We start from the raw sequence: 20817 nt of genomic DNA, 5'->3' as shown, positions 1-20817 counted from the left end.
ATTGTGAATGTATTAAATGCCCCTGAATTGTTTACTTTAAAATGGTAAATTTTATGTTACTTGAATTTTGCCTCAATACTTTTTTTTGTTTTTTTTTTGTTTTTTTTTTTTTGAGGTGGAGTCTCGCTCTGTCGCCCAGGCTGGAGTGCAGTGGCTGGATCTCGGCTTACCACAAGCTCCACCTCCTGGGTTCACGCCATTCTCCTGCCTCAGCCTCCCAAGTAGCTGGGACTACAGAAGCCCGCCACCTCGCCCGGCTAGTTTTTTTGTATTTTTAGTAGAGATGGGGTTTCACCAGGTTAGTCAGGATGGTCTCGATCTCCTGACCCTCGTGATCTGCCCGTCTCGGCCTCCCAAAGTGCTGGGATTACAGGCGTGAGCCACCGCGCCCCACCTGCCTCAATACTTTTTTTAAAGTTAATGTAGTTTGTGGTTTGTTCCTGTTCATATATTGATTTGACTTTATACCATATACTGGAATTCGGAGGTATCTGCGAAGTCTAGCTCAGTCCCTTTCAGGTCTTGTTTTGTATCTTTCAGTAAAATTCGAAAGTTTTTTATTTTCGTTTTGTTTGTTTTTTTGTTTTTATTGTTGTTGTTTTTGAGATGGAGTCTCACTTTGTCATCCAGGCTGGAGTGCAGTGACGCACTCTTGGCTCACTGTAACCTCCACCTCCTGGGTTCAAGCGATTCTCCTGCCTCAGCCTCCAGAGTAGCTGGGACCACAGACACCATCATGCCTGGCTAACTCTGAAGTTTTAAAAACAAATCTCAAACATTTCTTGTTGAGGTTATCCTTATTTATTTTTCTTAAATTATGGATGGGATTTTAAAATATTTTTAAACTGTTTATTACTGCTACACAGAAGAGCTATTGAGATTTGACTGTTTCGTTTATATTCAACTAATATAATTATTAACCTGATTTTAAAATAACAGTAGAGTATTTTCAGTTTTTCTAGGTTTATGATAAAAACTCTGTAAGCTGATATGAATACAGTTGACTTATTTTCCCTTGGTGATACAATAATTTAAAAAGACCCTTAAATTGAGTATTAAAGCTGAGCTTTTGTATTCTTTGTCTGTTAGGAAAAATAGGGATGGATTAAATACTTCTAACTATAATAATTGTATTTTCTCTTCCTTTTTCCTAGCATATCTTATTTTGATGCTCTGTTAAAGCCCTGGCTGTTTGTGTATTTTTCCTCTGCATTTTCCTCATCTACATATGTAGATGATGGTGTAGACAGCAGGATCAGAGGGAGAACAGAGGCAGCTGGGGTTTGGGAGCAGAGTGAATCCCATGGTAGGGGATGGTGCAGGTTAGGTGTGAGACAGGCTGAATTTGGGAGAGAACTGGCTGTCTGCCTCTGTTCACAGGTGACCCTATCCTAAAAGGTAAGGCAGGAGACATAGTTGTAGGGATGGGCTTCCCATGGACTTACGATGGTCCCTGCATTTGAGCTCAGATCCTCACCAATGCTTTTGCAGTGTTGACGGCCTACCTAACTTTTTGTATGTCAGTTTTTTGATAAATCAAGAATAGATTGATTTAAAAATATTTCTGCAGGAATGTTTAAGAGTATACATGGGATATGCAATTTCTAAACGCTTGATGGTCTTTGAGTGCTTGAAGATAAACAAAGGCATTGTGACTTGAAAGTAGTAGTATTTTAGAATGGAAGTCCCGCCTGAAATGTGTCTGATAAAGAGTTAAACTATTTTCAGAAATGAGGACGCGTGCAGCCTGTCTCTGCAATGAAAGACCATTTCCCACTGATTTGATCACACTCTTTTTTCTTAAGCCCTGCTTCTTCCCATATTCTGTGCTCGGCGTGGTCATTAGGGACTTCCGCCATCGGGGATGGGATGCTCCTGGCTATTCCCTGAGCTATACTTACCCACAGTGTAGTTCTGTACATTTCCTGGCAGTGTGTGGCATGTACATGTAAGTGGTAGGACTTAGGGAAATCACACGATAGACAGCGCTGTAGAGGAGGAGAATCAGCTGGGGTTGCTAGCTTTTAATTGAAGTTTAGTTGGAGGTGCAGTGAGGTGAGACTGTTATGACAGATTTCAAAATGTAATGATAGGAAAATGAGGTGGGTTCGTCAAAGTCAGGGTAAATACGGAGCAACAGCTCAGCAACTCAGCGTGAAACAACAGCTACAAACCCTGAAAAAATACAGAGTAATTAAAATGTGCATTGTGCAGCCCTCCTTCTCAGTGGGTACCTTTCCAAGGAAAGCAATAACTTTATTGTGAAAAATATAAACATGAATTTGGAGACGTAAATTACATGCATATTTTAATCTTGTTTATAAACATGGAAAGTTTTCAAAATGTAAATATAATCACAGTCAGCACACAACTGCAGCTGAAACCAGGTTTGAGAAAGACCTCAAGAAGGTAAAAGGTCCCCCAGATCCCCCAACCCCAACCCTATCGATCTACCTACCCTTTCTGTATATTTGGAGAAGATGAGGTGGAATTCCATCCTCCTCATTCTGACACAAACCCTTATCCCTTATTTTCTAATGTCACAAATGGGTAGTAGATTTGACTTTTTTTCTCTACTTCCCCTCTCCTCTCTTCCCCCTTTGGTCTACACGTGTGGTGTTGGAGATTAGCTAGTGAGAGGCAATGGTCAAGCATTGAGTAATCTGCCACATGGAAAGGAGAAGGAAATTTACCTCAATACTGTCTGCATTTTTGGATTTTCATGCTGTGATCATGCAAGTTACCTCAACATGAGCCAGCTCTAGGGATTGAGCTGAGGGAGACAGCATGAGATAAGTAGAGAACTCAGCGAGCTGGTGTTGAAATGTGAGTGGATTCTGCCTCAACTGTGCCTTGCTGCCACAATGATTTTTGGACAGAGCCCTTCACTTCTCTGAGCCACGGTGTCTCCATCTGTTAAAGTCATTGACTTGGCCTGAAAGGAGCTCCAAGGTTCTTTCCCATTCAGATTTTCTATGATACTGTAGCCCATGGATTCACTCCAATCTAAGTGGGGTCCTGGAGATTCAAACCAATGTGGTACTCTTCTTGAGTCCCCAGAACATTTCTCAGGGTTCTGAAAAGACTCAAGAGGCTCCTCTGCCAAAGACTGTCCATGCTGTAATTTAAGGCCAGGACTTCCTGAGACTGTCGTTAGAAGTCCCTGATCCTGGCCTCATTTCTTTTTTTTTTTTTTTTTTTTGAGACGGAGTCTTGCTCTGTTGCCCAGGCTGGGGTGCAGTGGCCAGATCTCAGCTCACTGCAAGCTCCGATCCTGGCCTCATTTCTGCTGCCTCCTTAGCTTTACAAAGGGCCTTCCTAGTAGGGAATGATGTCTGTCCAGACCATCAAGGCTTGTGGTTGGAGCTGCCATAGAGATGACCTAGTGTAAAGATCCTACATCTGTGTCTCCAGTGATGAGAGAAGTGTCTAATAAGGCATCTATCCTGCATTTCTCTCTCAGTGCATTTCCTTATTAGAGTAGGATAGTTGAAACTTATAGGATTGTAAAACAGATAGTTATAAAAGCAACCTGTCATTTATATACACTACATCAAAAGAAATTAAAAGTGTGGTATTCAGGGAAGCTTAGCTTTAAGGATTCAAACCCAAAGTTTAATCTGAAGAGTGTTTTTAGTATGCTGTTATATCTGGGTGATTCCACCAGGAAGACCTGAGGTCAAGTATTTTTTCGATTAATTGTTTTAGGGTAGAAAACAGAAAGCACATTGAAAATTCAGCATTTGCCCTGCCAGCATGTGACACAGTAGGAAATGGTTGGGACTTAGAAGTAGGATAAGAGACATGATTAATGATTCTGTAGGTTTGACAGTAGATTTTCTAATTCAGAGCACTCATCCCCACCGTGAGCACCAAAGGAAATCTTTCTTCCATTGACCATCAAGCCCTGGCCCGACTGAGACTTTCCTATATAACCTTTGTGATGGTCACCTCGGGCTTCCCTGGAAGAGGATCAGGTTCCAAAAGAGTTCTCTGATCTAGTTTTATCAGAATGTCAGAATGGTGGCGTTTCCAGAGCAGTCCCGGGGTAAGGAATTGGGAATGGGAGTGAAAGCTTGTAGTAAGTGCGTGGCCAGCTGAAGCTTTTGGGAACACAGAAGGAAGGATGAGTATTGGAAAGGGTGTGAAGTATTAGTAAAAGCACTGGTGTCATGACGTTGAACACTCTTTTTCTTGGCTCATAAGGATAGATGTGCATGTTATCTTCATGCACTACTCGTAACGGTGGCTGTGCCTTGCACATTTTGTTGTTGGTCTTTTAATGATGAGACTAGAATGAAGCAAGAAGATAACATTCCTGTTTTAACGAAAATTCACCAAATAATCCACAAGAAAATAAACTTCACCTAAAAGTTCCCAGACGATTGTATCAAAGACCTATACGAAAGAGCTAAAACTGTCTGTAAAACTCTTGAAAGAAAATAAACATACAGGGAAATTTTCATGGCTTGAATTTAGCAATGTTTTCTTAGATATGATACTCAGAAGCTCGAACAGCAGAAGAAAAAACAGATAAATTAGACTTCATCAAAATTAAAGTTTTGTGCATCCATGAACACTACCGAGAGCGTGAAAAATAACCCATACAATGGAAGAACATATTTGTAAATCATATACCTGCTAAGGGTCTGGTATCCAGAATATACAAAGAACTCCTATAACAAAACAATGAAAAGACAACCCGATTACAACATGGTTAAAGTACTTGAATAAACATTTCTCCAAAGAAGATAAACAAATGATCAGTAAACACAAGATGCGCAGCATCATTAGTCATTAAGACAATGCAGATCCGGTGGCTCATGCCTGTCATCCCAGCACTTTGGGAGGCCAAGGCGGGCAGATCACGAGGTCAGGAGTTCAAGACCAGCCTGGCTAACATGGTGAAACCCCATCTCTACTAAAAATACAAAAATTAGCCTGGCATCGTGGCACATGCCTGTAGTTCCATCTACTCGGGAGGCTGAGGCCAGAGAATCACTTGAACCTGGGAGGCAGGGGTTGCTGGGAGGCGAGATCATGCCACTGCACTCCAGCCTGGGTGACAGAGCGAGACTCCATCTCAAAAGAAAAAAAAGAAAATGCAGATCAAAGCCACAATGAGATACCATTTTTTATCTACTAGGATAGCTATTATAAAGTAGAATAAAATAGCAAGTATTGGTGAAAAGGTGGAGAAATTAGAACCCTCATACATTGATGGTGGGAATATAAAATGCTACAGCCACTGTGGAAAACAATTTGACAGTTCCTCAAAAAGTTAAAACAGGCCAGGCACAGTGGCTCATGCCTGTAATCCCAACACTTTGGGAGGCCGAGGCGAGTGGATCACCTGAAGTCAGGAGTTTGAGACCAGCCTGGCCAAGATGGTGAAACCCCATCTCTACTAAAAATACAAACATTAGCTGGGCATGGTGGTGGGAGCCTGTAATCCCAGCTACTTGGGAGACTGAGACAGAAGAATTGCTTGAACCCAGGAGGCTGAGGTTGCAATGAGGTTGCAATGAGTCAAGATCATGCCATTGCACTCCAGCCTGGGCAACAAGAGAGAAACTCGGTCTCAAAAAAAAAGTTAAGACAGAGATTACCATGTGGTAACTCTGTGTGGCCTTGGGCAAGTCGTGTAAACTTTCTGGACCTAGGAAGAAGACTTGGATAAATCCCTTAATTCTGAGTAGGAGAAGGTCTCGATCACGTGTGGGGCCTTTTCAAGCCTCATGGATCTTCCTTCACCCTGGCACCTTACTCGAGTGAAGGGGAGAGTATTTCAAAGGAAATGTTCTTCCCCAGGACAAGGAATGAGCTGGCAGACACAGGTCACGGAGAGTGTGATGGCACGGTCCCTTTGTAATATTGTTTAAAGTCCTAGTGCTGATTCTGATGAGCCTCCTGCCCCTCAGAACTGCAGGCAGTAAACTCATTCATTTCTTCATACACCTACCACCAGCCAATAGTTATGGGGTGTGCCCCATGCTGTGTGAAGCATGGTGCTGGAAGACAGGGAGCCCCAGAATCCAGGGAGCTGATGTTTCAGAGGGAGAAGATATTACTGGAGACTTCATTATTGAGTTGCAGTCGTGGCGAGAGCTCTGAAGAAGTGGAGGCTGCTGTGGGCAAGCACTCCAGGGTCAGGGCGGCTGCTCTGAGGAAGCTGTGGATCAGCTGCTGTCTGAAGGATGACTTAACTAGGAACTAACTAGGAATGAATTCAGGAAATTAACTAGCAAAACCAGGAAAGGTGCAGATAGCGTTCCTGGTAGAGAGGGAACAGTGAGGAGGAAGGGAGAGTGGGCTTGGAGAAGAGACTGCGGAGAAGAGCCTCATTCCAGGATGTCACAGTGACATCTCCTCTCAGGTTGACATCCTTGAATTGTAGGACCAAGAGAAGTGATCTCCCTGAGACCACAGGTAGGCACTTTCACCAGCATCCACTGCTTCTGTGTCCCCACCAACCCACATCCTACGCTCTTGGCTGTGTAGCCAGCAGGAAACATGTAGTATCTCTGGAACTTAAAATGCTCCCCCGAGTCGGCTGTGACCTGAAGCCACTGCACCTCGGAACTTCTTTAATCTGCACAGCACAGGGCAGCGTGAGTGACAGAACGAGTGACCCAAACGTGACGCCCCACATGCCAGGCCAACATCCAGAGGATGTTTCTCTTTTTGGTCTTTCAGTTTTCTGCCCATCAAACCGGTAAACCAAGGCTCTGAGGACGGTGGAACTACCAGACTTTTACTTAAGCAGCAGCACTCATTGTGGTACTTGGTAGGCCCACCGCGTGTATTTGGTGGATAAATTGGATCCACTGTTGTAGTGGAGGCCACAGTTTCCGCACGTTAATGGTGCCCAAGGTGGATGGAGCTCATACCTGCAGGTCACGTTCTGTGCCCCTAGGAGCCCATCCCGGGTAAGGGGTGTGGTTTCAGGGGCCACAGTTGAGCCTCTCGGGTGTGTGCGTGGTGCTCCAGCCGGAGAAGGGGGAGCAGCAGCCACAATGGGAGCTGGCTGTTAGGGAAAGAGCCTGTCTGCCAGTCCCAGGTCAGGCATCCCCTCAACCTGTAACTCGATGAATTTTTTTGGCGCGGGGGGCCACTCATTTGGAATCTTGCATGTCTTCTGTGTGGTCATCGATCTATTCCATCAGGCTTAATTTTTTTTTCTTTGCTTTCAGGAGAGTAGATCTGGAGAAACCAACAGCTGTGTTGAAGAAATAATCCGGGTAAGATAATTCTTTAAACAATCTTACCAGTCTGTGGGACATAGACTCTAAATGGGAAGGAAACCTGTGGCTCCATGATAAAGGAGCCCATAGTTTGTTGTTTGACGTGTACGTTTTCTGAGAGTGGTCATATAAGTTTTTGAAACAACACTTCTGTTAGCAATCTAGCAGCTGTACCCCCTCTGGGAACCTCTGCACAGGCTGAGGTGACACCCTATTAAAGTGATCAGCTGGAAGACAGAAGGAGAGAATTTAGATGAAAAATATGCTGGTGCTCGCATTTGGATGCCCCATTTATCACCCTGCTGTTTAAAAGCATCCTTTAATAGTCTGTACTTTTTTTGAGTCAGGCAGGGGTTGCCTGGTTATTTTTCCTGTAAACTTAATTGGAATCAGAAGCACTTGACAAAGAGGTAATGTTGAGGATCTGGAGCTCTTATTTCTCTGTTGTTCCACATGTTATTCGCCCTGTCACCCTCTGCGAGCCTGTCCTTTTCATCACCATTGTGGCTAGTGTGGGTTCCCTCCCTGAACCAGTTTCGTGCCCAGCTTGACTTAGGTTCAGCTGTTCTGCCACATCAGTGTTTTCCCAAATATTCAGACACATAATCAGGATGTCGTCATCAACCCATATTTTCCTTCACTCATATTTTTTCAGGGGAGTTACCTAATAATTTATAGTTCTCAAAAAGCTGATACTACACTGGGCAAAACACCAAGACAAATTAGGCCAGATGGTATGGAATTTCACTGTTAAAAGAAAAAACTTTATTTTCATTTAATATGGTCCTTTCTTTTGGACATCCTACACACTTTTTTTTTTTAATGCTGGTGAATTACAGTAATATAATTACTTGGGTTAAAATTTTACATTCACAACGATTTTAAAAAGCAGAATGTTTTTCTTTCTGGAAAGCATTATTTCATAAATAAGTCGCACGTTGACCAGAATAACTAATTGAAGTGTGATTTGTTGAATTCATAATGATTTTTTTTTCTGGCAGAGATTTATAGAGAAAGCAATTGTCAAAACAGGCAGCTTCATTTCTGGTATTTAAGTATATGTTAAATAAAATACATAGTCTATTTTATATCTATATTGTCTCTATTCTGGGACTTTGTTTCCAGTTAAAGAACAATCAACATAAGATGCTGATATAACTTTTCCTGTTTCTCTCTTTCAACATACTTTCATGTTTGCAGTTCACGTATTCCATTTTTAAGCCATTTTCCTTTGATTGGTTATGGTGTTTATGTCCGCAAAAAGGTAATACCACAACACACCAATCCCCTCTTTGGTTTCCCTAAGTAGAAAAATTCTACCTTCTTATTCTGTCTTGGCCCTTCTGAGGATATGGAAGAAATCCATCCTTTGATGTTCCTATTCTGTTTTCCATACAAGGCTTGAAGTTTGAATAAAGACTTGAGTAATTTACACACCAAAAGAATAGAGTTTAGGTAAAGCAAAATTCAATTTGAATAAAACTGAGTGTCACAATCAATAGCTCATTCAGCTTTACACTTATTGTTTTCTAAAGAGAGCTGATGAGAGCCTCATGTCCCCTCACCCCAGTCCTCCCCTCTCCGCCCTCCCACCGCCAGTGCTGCACCTGTACCACACCCTCTTCAGATGAGCCCTGAAACAAAGGGAGAACATGGACCCACCGGATCACTGATTTGTGTCCATATGCAAGGCTGAAGTTTGCATGTGTGTGCAAGAGGGCAGTGGAGATGGTGGCTGGATCAGGAGGCAGCTGAGCTCCAAATTCCACTCTTCCTAGCCCATGAGCAGCAGTCAGGAGGGGAAGTGGGATGGACAAGGAGGAAAGAGAGATGATGGTGGCACTAGTTGAGCCTGGAGCTTTTTACTCTCTCTCCCTACTTGTCAGCCTAAGGTGTCAGTAGTAGTAGTTGGTATCTGGGGAGCTCCTAGGGGATCGGGTTAGTGTTCCCAGTGTTTCCTGGAATGGCTTTCTGTCTATGCCTGCATCACTGACATTAGTCATTCTCCAAGATCATCTACCCCTCTTAACCTCCAAACACAAGCATAGGACTCCTTCTTGGTTACCGCCCATAGTATTTGTTGTGTATCTGTCACACATCAGCCTTCCTCCAAGATTGTGGCCCCAAGGAGAGGGAAAGCCAGAGTGGTTGGTGAGTAGGTAGATAAAGCTAAGTGGCAGAGGCAGAAGGAGCTAGGTCATAGATCCTGTAAGATGCAGATCAGCTGAGCATTTGAGCAGAGTGATGTGATCACATTAGCAGTTTAAATGTACTACTCTGGCTGCTATGGAGAGAGGATCCACGGGGAAAAGGAGAAGCAAGAAGGAGTGGGAGGCTATTGCAGGAGTCCAGACCAGAGATGCTTGGTGGTGCGCTCACGGCCATGGGAAACATTAGGGGAGATCCTGGCTTGTGGGAAGGGTGGAAATCATAAATTCATTTTTAGACATAGTGAGTTTGACGTGGCTTTGGGACATTCGAGTAAACCACAGAGAACATAGAACAACCTGTTGGAGGTCAGGAGGTCAGAGCAGAGGTCTGAGCTGTTAGACCAACATTTTGGATTAATTAGCATGCCATTGGTAATAACACCATAGAAATAGGTAAATTTTTCTGGAGAGAGACTAGAGACCCAGGAACAGTGAGAATCTAAATTCTGACTTTTAGAGACCAAGGGAAGGAATAGCGGCTGGCAAGTGGAAGTGAGAGAGAGTGACAAGAAACGTGGAGGGAAAATTATGACGGTGAAAAGTCGTGGAATCCAAGGAATGGGATTCAAGCTCAGTGGTGTTCAGAGTTTCTGAGGACGAGAAAGATGAGGATCTAAAACCACGCGATGGATGAGAGCCTAGAAACGTTGCTGGTGACCTTTGCGAGTGCCCTTTTTGTGGAGTAGAGGGGGCAGAAGCCACACTAGAGAAAAGAGAAAATGCAGTCAGTGAATTTAGAGACCTCTCGGGAGGAAAGGCTGTAGCTTCCCTTCAGCTCCCTTTCCAATTGCAGTGCGTCCCTCATACAGTAACCACCACCAGGCGATGAAGAGCTGATGTTGACTGAGCGTGCATTGTGTGTGAGGCACAGTTCTAAGCTGTGATTTAACCCTCACAGCTGCCTCATGAGGTCAGCGTTGGTAACATTCCCATTTTACAGATGAGGAAACTGAAGTGAGGATGAGTTAGACACAACTTGCCCAAGGTCACACAGCTAGCAAGTGGCAGAGCTGGGATTCTAATGAGGACGCCTTGCACAGCAACCTCTCTTAACTATCGTGCTGACTTACTAGATGAAGACGTTCCCCTGGCTCTTTAACAAAACCACTCAGGCAATTCGTCGTGAACGGGAGGTTTCCCGTTTCTACCTGTTTATGATTCGAAAGTGCCCGATTATGCATTTAGGCACTTAAATTCAGAGGTTTTATAGCCATGTTATCAACCTCATCTTTAACTTGTTCCTCTCTCCTCCTTATTTTTGCTGAGGTGACTGTTTTCAAGTCATTTGAATATTACATTGTGTTCTAACATATAATTATTTTTTATCCTTACTCAGAGAATTTTAATCCTGGGACCTAATAAATCTGTGTGTTATTGCAAATTTCTCTTAACTGAGGGAGAAATTAAAACAGAGTTCTGTGAGGATGGGCGATCAGGGCTAGAAGCCTTCATGGCTGACATATGTTTGTAACAAGCAGTTTTCTAAGTTACACTCTATTTCATCCTTAAAGGTTCCAGTGCTGTAATACTTAGGTGCTTTTCATAGCATTATCCATTAACGTAGAATGGCATTAACATTTGTTCAGCAAATAAAATTGGTTTACAACTTAATGGGTAGGGGTGCAGGGCTGGAATCTAGGATGTGCAGGTTTTATGCAAGGCAGCTCTACATGTCATTTGTTGAAGACACACATAACATAGAGTGCCTTTGTAATAAGAGACCAGTGTTTGAGATTCTGGTTTGGAGTTAAGGAATGAATTTAGAGACAATTTCAGTGCAACATCTGAGCAGATTACTTTCTTGGCTGTCATCATCTTCGGCCACTAATTTAATTCCAGTGTGCTGCAAAATATTCTTAGGGAACATTTACATAGAGTTGCATTTCTGTTTATCTGAAGGGGGTAAGGGGTACTTGTTTAAATTTTGGAGACCTCAACCAGTTTCCTGACATTATAGTGGGACACACTTGAGGCAAATAAAGTGAACTCATTTTTTCCTTGGTTTTCCAGAAACTCAGGAGCATCCTGGGTGGGATGATTTCCAGTTGTGGTCCTGGGAGATGTGTGAGTTGAGGGCACTCACCTGGGAAATGCACATCATGATAGCCTCTCACATGTACAGACTCCCAGATGGTGGGACAAGAGAAGCCTTGTGCTCACAAATATCAATCAAATGAAAACCTACTTGCCATTCTATGCCTACCGGAAGGTAGAGGACAAAGAGATAACTTGTTTTCAGTGACCTATTTGGGGCCTCGTATGTATGTGGGCCGTTGGACTACACATTGTCATCTATATAGTCCGTTCACATTTTTGTAACATCATTATAGTTTTTTCTTCTTTTTATCTGAGTGAGCATTTTCAAAAAATAAGTGCTTAAATGTGAATCGCATAGAACAATAAGAACAAATTCTTATCTTTATCCATGAATGAGGTTTTCGATTGCAGTGTTTTTTAACTGTACAGAGTTGAAAAGGTTAATACGTGTCAACTCATAGTATCTATCAATACTTTCAAATGTGTAAATTCCCAAAACACTTAACTTATGTTCAATCCGGGTCAAATCTTCCCTGCTTCAGACCAGGCAGGCTTTTTTTCTCTTGCTCATACTGTTTCCTTTATAAGTTATTTCATTTGTTTCCAAGAGCAAAGATTTCATTAGTGACGAAATGAAGCCCACCAATGGCAAAATCAATCCAGGTGTAACTGTAGAGGTGCGCCATTAATATATCCCATTACTTGCTATAGTTAAATAAACTCAAAAGTCAGCACAATGGAGGGGTAGAGAAATTCACTGAGAAAAACCTCCAATAAGTCTAGCCAAGATAAGTTAGTTGACTTGGTAGTCCTGTGTTTTCTTTTTGCATTTGGCCATGTGAACGGTTAAGAACAGAAATACCATACTTTCATATCTCATTTTATATCTGTGAGATTAATTGTTAATAAATGCTGTTATACTAATCCTGTGGGGTGAAACCGAAAGCCCTTCCTAAATGGCTCCACTTCTACCTGCCAGGGGCACCCTGGTGCCTGCAAGCTGTGCCCAACAGCTTGCCACTGTGTTGCAGGGCCCTGTGACTACAATCTGTGGACTTGGCAGTGGCTCTGGAGGTGTTCATTTTCTAACAGAGGTGGGACAAGAGACCACCTTAATTCAGAATCTGTTCTGAGCCCGGAGGCTTTGGGGTGATGGGTAAAGGAACACTGGAAGTCCAGAAGCTCTTGTTGAGAATGAACAGCTTTGCGCTTCGATGGTTACCTGTTTCATTTTGATGCATGTCGTTAGACATCACAAAGTTGTTTGCAGAACCATATGCCTAGAAGATGAAGGGAATGTTAGTAGCCCAAGCATCTAAAAGTCTGTGAGATGATAACTTCTGCCCTAACAGTAAAAAGTGGGTTCTGATACCACAGTCAGTATCTTTTCATGGGGCATTTGTCAGTATTTTACTGTGAAGGTTTCACAGTTTCTTGGAGATACTTGGAGAGCTTCAGCACTACACTAGAGGACCAAGGCAAGTACGTCAAATAGAAGGAGATGTACTCAGTACCTTCGAACACCTACCACATGCAGAAGGCACTGAGCAGGTGGGATTAGTGAGTTAGAGGAAGAATGCAGGGGAGAAAACAGCGGTGTGCTTCTCTCAACAGCAGGACTTCCTTGAAAGGTGGTTTGCAGAGAGTCCAGCCCCAGCAACACAAAACAAGAGGGTAGAGGGGTGGGACTGGAGCTGAGAGAAAACAGCCTTACTGCTCTCATGTGTATGTGGGCTGTTGGACTACACATTGTCATTCGTATAGTCCGTTCACATTTTCATAACATCTTTATGGTTCTTCTTTATATTTGAGTGAGCATTTTCAAAAAATAAGTGCTTAAATGTGAATCACATAGAACAATAAGTACAAATTCTTGTCTTTATCCATGAATGAGGTTTTCGATTGCAGTGTTTTTTAGTTGTACAGAGTTGAAAAGGTTAATACATGTCAAATCATAGTATCTATCAATACTTTCAAATGTGTGAATTCCCAAAACGCTTAACTTATGTTCAATCTGGGTTTCATTTGAGTGTTCTTCTCCAGCAGTGAAATGCTAGTGTTCGGTACTAGCCAGCTAACCTGGTTTATGTCATTTGTTGACTTTATTTAAGAGAACCAATGCAATTTTATTTTTTCTTTCTTGTTCCCATACTTTATATCACCATACGTATTCATCAGACTTTGAAAACTTACTGGAGATGAGAGCTGAAGATTACTTTTATAGTTATTATATTTTAAGGCATTTAAAAGGATTTTTAGAATGCAATTTGCATACAGCAGGTGCTCGAATAACGTCATTTCATTCAACTTTGTTTTGTTATAAGGTTGAAGAGAAAAAAACCCAGTTCCCATCCAGGGCCACCGTGTGGAGCCAGTGCATTGTCCCCATGCCTGTGTGGGTTTTCTCTGGGTTTTTTCCAGTTTCCTCTCACATCCCAAAGATGTACCCTTTAGGTTCACTGGCATGTCTTCACTCAGTGCCCGTGAGTGTGGATGTGCCTTGCCAGGGGTTGGCTGGCAACCTGACCAGGGCTGGTGCCTGCCTTTCTCCAGCCACCCGCCCCACTGAACTAGGATAGGTGGCCTGAAAAAGAATGAATGAATAGAAATGATTCTAACATAAAAATTCATCAAGTCTACAACAGTCATACAGATGCACATCACTAAACAGCGTGGTATGAAAGCACCAGGTGAGCAGGCCCTGTTGTGATTGTCTTTGTTTTATTTTGTTTTTGTTGTTTTAGTTTTAGTTTTGTTTTGTTTTGTTTTGTTTTGAGAGAGAGTCTCCCTCTGTCACCCAGGCTGGAGTGCAGTGGCACAATCTCGGCCTCCCGGGTTCAAGCAATTCTCCTGCCTCAGCCTCCCGAGTAGCTGGGATTACAGTCACATGCCACCACACCCAGCTGATTTTTGTATTTTTAGCAGAGACAGAGTTTCACCATGTTGACCAGGCTGTTCTTGAACTCCTGACCTCAGGGGATCCACCTGCCTCAGCCTCCCAAAGTGCTGGGATTACAGGCATGAGCCACCACGCCTGGCCCGTGATTATCTTTAAACTTCATGGCAGGAGGAGGTGCTCCTTACAATTTTTGCTTTGCAGACATTTATTCCTTGATGGAAACCACCACCACTACAACTGCAATCACTCACTGATTCACCAAGAATGGTGTCAGTAATTATCTTACTTGGTTATTTATTTTTATTTATTTATTTATTTTACTTTAAGCTCTAGGATACATGTGCAGAATGTGCAGGTTCGTTACATAGGTATACATGTGCCATGGTGGTTTGCTGCACCAATCGACCGGTCATCTAGGTTTTGAGCACTGCATGCGTTAGGTATTTGTCCGAATGCTCTCCCTCCCCTTGCCCTCCACCCTCTGGCAGGCCCTGGTGTGTGATGTCCCCCTCCCTGTGTCCTTGTGTTCTCATTGTTCAACTCCCACTTATGAGTGAGAACATGCGGTGTTTGGTTTTCTGTTCCTGTGTTAGTTTACTGAGAATGATGTCTTCCGGCTTCATCTATGTCCCTGCAAAGGACATGAGCTTGTCCTTCTTTATGGCTGCACAGTATTCCATGTTGTATATGTGCCACATTTTCTTAATCCGGTCTATCATTGATGGGCATTTGTGTTGGTTCCATGTCTTTGCTATTGTGAACAGTGCTGCAATAAACATTCGTGTGCATGTGTCCTTACAGTAGAATGATTTATACCTTTCAGTATATACCCAGTAATGGGATTGCTGGGTCAAATTGTATTTCTGGTTCTAGATCCTTGAGGAGTCACCACACTGTCTTCCACAATGGTTGAACTAATTTACACTCCCACCAGCAGTGTAAAAGCGTTCTTATTTCTCCACATCCTCTCCAGCATCTGTTTCCTGACTTTTTAATGATCTCCATTCTAACTGGCATAAGATGATATCACATTGTGGTTTTGATTTGCATTTCTCTAATGACCAGTGACCATGAGCTTTTTTTCATACGTTTGTTGGCCACATAAATGTCTTCTTTTGAGAAGTGTCTGTTCATGTCCTTTGCCCACTTTTTGATGGGGTTGTTTTTTCTTGTAAATTTGTTTCAGTTCCTTGTAGATTCTGGATATTAGACCTTTGTCAGATGGGTAGCTTGCAAAAATTTTCTCCCCTTTTTTAGGTTGCCTGCTCACTCTGATGATAATTTCTTTTGCTGAGCAGAAGCTCTTTAGTTTACTTAGATCCCATTTGTCGATTTTGGCTTTTGTTACAATTGCTTTTGGTGTTTTAGTCATGAAGTCTTTGCCCATGCCTATGTCCTGAATGGTATTTTTCTTACTTGTTTTATTAGTCTTTCTTAATGTAGGCATAGCTCACATTTTTTCAGTATTTAATATTAAAAGTGTTTGGACCTTATGAAGAAGTTTGGTGATGTTTTTGTGATTAGAAATGTGCTGTTTATATCAAAATCAGCCTATGGTGAAACTGGTTTTATTATATAGCATTTCACTTAGGAGCCTCAGTTTCAAAGACTGAGGAGCCTCAGTTTCAAAGACCCTATTGATGACATTAAGTGAGGACTTACTGTAGAGACACCAAAATATCTCCTGAAGTGATATTAGTACTTAAAATACGAAGGCAAATAAGATTCTACTAAAAGTATTTTTGGAGTGTGAATGTGTGTACGTGTGTGATGTGTGTGTGCAATTCTTGTGCCATAAAATCCCTAGCATGAAGGGCTCTGTGACCTTCAGCTCTACCCAACATTTTTAACTTTTCACTCTGACCTAGGAATTCCATCAGGCAGCTGGTCCTTACAAACAGGTCCTCAAGTATAAGCCACCAAAGACCTTTCAGTCCCATTACTGCCTCCATCAAATTCCCCAAAAGCCTTGCTGGTTTCTTCCCAAAAGCCTTGCTGGTTTCAGCCTGTGGCTGGGATCGGTATACTGAGTCATGGCCCTCTTTGGAAGTGGGTCCCTCTCATGGCAGTCTCTGCTAGCTCACTGCACATTCATGCTTGGTGCCTTGCTTGTCCACTCTCTGGTCTGCACTGCTCCTGAGTCACTCCAGGACTGACAGGATGGAGTCTAGGCTGCTTCTCTCCAGCAGCCAGTGCTAGAGGCCTGGATCGTGGACCCCTCCAGGCAGCCAGCCGGTTACGACCGACCTCTGCTTTATGCTGGATCTCACTGCCAGGGCAGGATCACAGTAACTAAACTACCCTCTCTTCCTTGAAGGGTGACTTATTCCCCGCTGGAGCTCACCATCAATGCGATGTTCACCAGCATTACTGACTTGGAGGGTATCCTTCAGTCAGTTTACCATGGACTTTATCAACCCCCTCAGGAACCTTTAACACACTTTTATCCCAATTGCTCCTGAATGAAATTCCAATACCACAGAGATACCGCATGTCTGTTTTGTATATGGTATGTGAGTCTGCTCATACACAGAGTAAGGTTTTCTCATCCCCAAGAACCAATTTTGTAAGGTGCCCATTGGGAATGCCTGGCTTAGACCATCCCTGCTTGCTGCACACCTGTGACACCAGCACCTCCTTGTCACTCTCTGTATCACCCTCCACAGACGCTTCACTTTCTCTGTCCCCAAAGAGATGGATGCCATCCAGTGGGCACCCCTGGGCCAGTGACATCAGACGGTCACTGTGCCAGGCTCTGTTCTCAGTGCTGGGGGTGCAGGGGTGAGCAAAACAGGCACTACTGAAGCGAGCACAGGAGCGAGCACCCCCTCTCTCTGCCCTCTTCTAACCTGTCTCTCTACTAGCGTCTCATTCTCGGTAAACACATACAGATTCTTTCCGTCATATGTGTGTGCGTGTACATATATATGTATATGTGTGTTTGTGTGTGTGTGTATATATATATATGTTCAGTGCTGCTTTTCTTGCAGCTCTGTCTTCCTTCCTAACTAGACTCTCCAGACCAGTCTCTCTGCATCTTCACTTTCATTTCCCCTTCAACCAACTGCCATCTCTCCCACCGCCTCCCCTCCTGAAATGGCTTTTACTGAGGTCATCACCCCAGGCTTGCTTATCAGAAGTACAGAGAGCATTTCCCCGTGTGATCTCTGGCAGGCATTTGATGTTGCTGACTGCAGGATCCACGTGAAAATGCCCATGCCCTTGGTGTCCGTCACACCCTCCCGGGTTCACCCACTTTGTGGTCCTTTCTCCTGGGTCTCCTCCGTGGACCTCGCTTCCTGTAAGTCCCCCTCGATGTTGGTGTTCCTCAGGGTCCCGTCCTCACTCTTCTCTTCTCACACGCTGTACTTCCATGGTGACTGGTAACATCTGCGTGGGGATGGGTCTCAAGTGTGTCTCCAACCCAGCTCTGTTTCCTGAACTTCCTGTCACCTGCCCAGCGGCCACCTGATTGCTCCACTTAGATGCGTCGTGGATACCTGCACCTTAACTCATCTCACACCTCTGCCGGCTCCTCCTGCAGCTTGGATTATCTTCATTCTCTGGCTGTCCGTGCTGTCAGGTTCTTCCTCTCCTTCACACTCACCATGTGCAGTTCCTCACCAAGACTGTCCGTTCTGTCTCCCTCCAATGGGTCCACTTCTCTTCATCTCCAGCCATCTCCTTGTTCATCCACCATCCTTTCCTACGCGACTCCGGAGACCTGCTTGCCAGCCCTCTGCCTCCCGCCAGTCTCCACGATGGAGGCAGAATGCACTTTCCAAAGCGTAGGTTTGCTGGAAACCTGTTCGTGGCTCTCCCCTGGGCCCAGGATAGAGTCAGACCACAGACCCGCAGGTGTGGTTTGCAGAGTTGCACGTGCTGTGGCCGTGCATATGCTTCCAGTCTCATCTTTCACCACGATGCCCCTCACAATCCATGCTGCACTTCTGCAGGTGTAACCACTGCTCTCACTGTCACCTCTGGGTGCAACTCATGCTCTTCCCCAGCCCTGGCACACACTCTGCCTACCCCTGACCACACATGTAGCTGACCGACTCCTGCATATCTTCCAAGCCTCACTAGAGATATCACTCCCTCCAGGAAGCCGTCGTGATTCCCAAAGTCTGAGTTAGAGGCTCCTCTTCCGTGTCTGCCAGTTACCCTTTATTCTTATTACAACACTTAATATGTAATGGTCTTTCTTATTTCCTCCAGGACTGTTGTCATCTACCTCCATGGGTGTGCACGATGGCAGGCACATAGTTGACATTTAATAAAAAGTGAATAAATGGCCGGGCGGGGTGGCTCACGCCTGTAATCCCAACACTTTGGGAGACCGAGGCGGGTGGATCACCTGAGATCAGGAGTTCGAGACCAGCCTGGCCAACATGGTGAAACCCCATCACTACTAAAAAACAAAAATTAGCTGGGCATGGTGGTGGGTGACTGTAATCCCAGCTACTTGGGACACTGAGGCAGGAGAATCACCTGAACCCGGGAGGCAGAGGTTGTAGTAAGCCAAAATCGCACCACTGCACTCCAGCCTGGGTAAGAGAGTGAGACTCCATCTCAAAAAAAAAAAAAAAAAATTAAGTGAATAAATGGATGAAGAATATTGAATGAGTGATTTTGACCTCTTGCCCAGTGTCTGTTCTTGCTCTTCACCCTGTTGTCCTTCTAGTCCTGAGGCAAAAGGTTCAAGGTACCATCCCCTAAAACATCAGCTCTCCAAGGACTGCCAAGACTGTTGTGTTACCTGGAAGCATTAGAACACATTGGGTTGCATAATTGGCAGAAATACAAGAGAGGAAAATTCACATGCTAACCCCGAAGGGCTAGAAACAGGAGGGAGTGCAGCAGCTCCTGCTAAAGTTTGTGTCAGAAAACTCGACCTTTTGTATCTGCCACTTGTATCCTGAGTATCTTTCATGAGACTGAGCCTTTCATTTTGATAGGTAATGAATTTTTACAAGTTGAAGAAATCAAGATAATACATTTGCAGGGATGATTTGGTTAATTACCATGTTGCTGCTGGTAGAATCAAGGGCTGGAAGTCAAAACTGTTTCCACTGCTAATATGCTCTGTGTAAAACAGTTCTTGGAACAATTAAAACACGTCTATCCAAAGTCATCAACTCGAGACATACATTTTAAATTTCTATTTATTATCATGAAAATCACATACAGTGTCCTCTGTTATTTTTTCAAATTAAGGGTTGTGAAATCACACTGATTTGCTGCAAATTACTATTGTACACACACAGATCTTAGAAAATAATTTCTAAGGTAGAAAATGATCATTTGAGGATGAAAGCGATATAAGCCTTGAAAAATTAGAACATCTACCTAGATAATAATCATATATCTTAAATAAGACATAATTACCTTCTTATAGTCTTGTAATTATTTAGTTCATTGTAACCAAAAAACCTCAGAAACCTAATTTCTCCTTCGCCGTTGCATTTATCCATTGTTTTGTAAGCTCTGATGAATCTGATGTGTGGATGTGCCGTTCTTTGTTTTCATGCTCATTGGATTCAGTGGCATGTAAGTTCTGGGAAAATGCAGGGTTGGAACTCAGACATTTCCAGAACTCCTCCAGCGTGCTCCCATGTTTATTTGCATGTTGTTTTGTTCTGATTTTGGAAGCAGTCCACACAGCCCATAATTGCAGAATCGCTAACCCACCGCTGGGGTTCTGTAGCCTCCTAAATTAACTGTTTTTTGAACATGAGCCATTATTTCGTTAGCCCAGAACTCCATTCCTGGGCCCACTTGTACCCGGAAATTCTAGAAAAGTGCCGTGTGCAACACCTCTGGCGCTCTAAAGACCCTCCCTCTGCCACCAGTACTTTCCTAAGCAGCTTCAGTTTCTGATGACAGCTCAGGGTAGGTGGACCTCTTCCTGTGTCTCCCAACACTAGGTTTGAAAGGAATTATCATATGCTAGCACTAGCCTGTATATTTTATCATAGCTCCCATACACACACTAATAAGGTACACCTATGTATGCAAGTGTGTGTCTTTCTGTCTCCCCTGGATTCCTTAGAAAGTTCTAAAAGTTATATCCTATGGGCAGTTCATTCTCTATTATCGCAGTTTTTGGTTAGTAAGTTTTTATTTTAGTGCCTTTTTATTGTGACTCTAAACAATTAGAGGTCTGCAGTTCTGTGGAATTAAAAATATTAAGGATTTTGGGCCGGGTGCAGTGGCTCACGCCTGTAATCCCAGCACTTTGGGAGGCTGAGGTGGGTGGATCACCTGAGGTTGGTAGTTCGAGACCAGCCTGACCAACATGGAGAAATCCCATCTCTACTAAACATACGAAAGTAGCCAGGCATGGTGGTGCATGCCTGTAATCCCAGCTACTCGGGAGATTGAAGCAGGTGAATTGCTTGAACCCTGGATGTGGAGGTTTCAGTGA

At 43.6% G+C, this 20817-nt stretch overlaps 1 protein-coding gene across 12 annotated transcripts in view; it reads left to right on the top strand.

Moving 5' to 3' along the window:
- The window catches only part of AFF3 (ALF transcription elongation factor 3), a 617822-nt gene that overhangs the window by 299620 nt on the left and 297385 nt on the right, over positions 1–20817 (top strand). For 11 of the 12 annotated variants that reach the window (XM_074011090.1, XM_065527510.2, XM_045368495.3 and 8 more), the window contains one exon: positions 7194–7241. The exons of the other annotated variant lie outside the window; for it this stretch is intronic. In XM_074011090.1, coding sequence (XP_073867191.1) covers positions 7194–7241 — 48 coding nt within the window. The remainder of the gene's footprint in view (positions 1–7193; positions 7242–20817) is intronic. 12 annotated transcript variants of the gene reach the window in all.

This window comes from Macaca fascicularis, chromosome 13 (assembly GCF_037993035.2).
Source record: "Macaca fascicularis isolate 582-1 chromosome 13, T2T-MFA8v1.1".
Taxonomy (NCBI): Eukaryota; Metazoa; Chordata; class Mammalia; order Primates; family Cercopithecidae; genus Macaca; species Macaca fascicularis.
The sequence above is the reverse complement of the archived record's forward strand: the minus strand, read 5'-3'. Positions and strand labels throughout refer to the sequence as shown.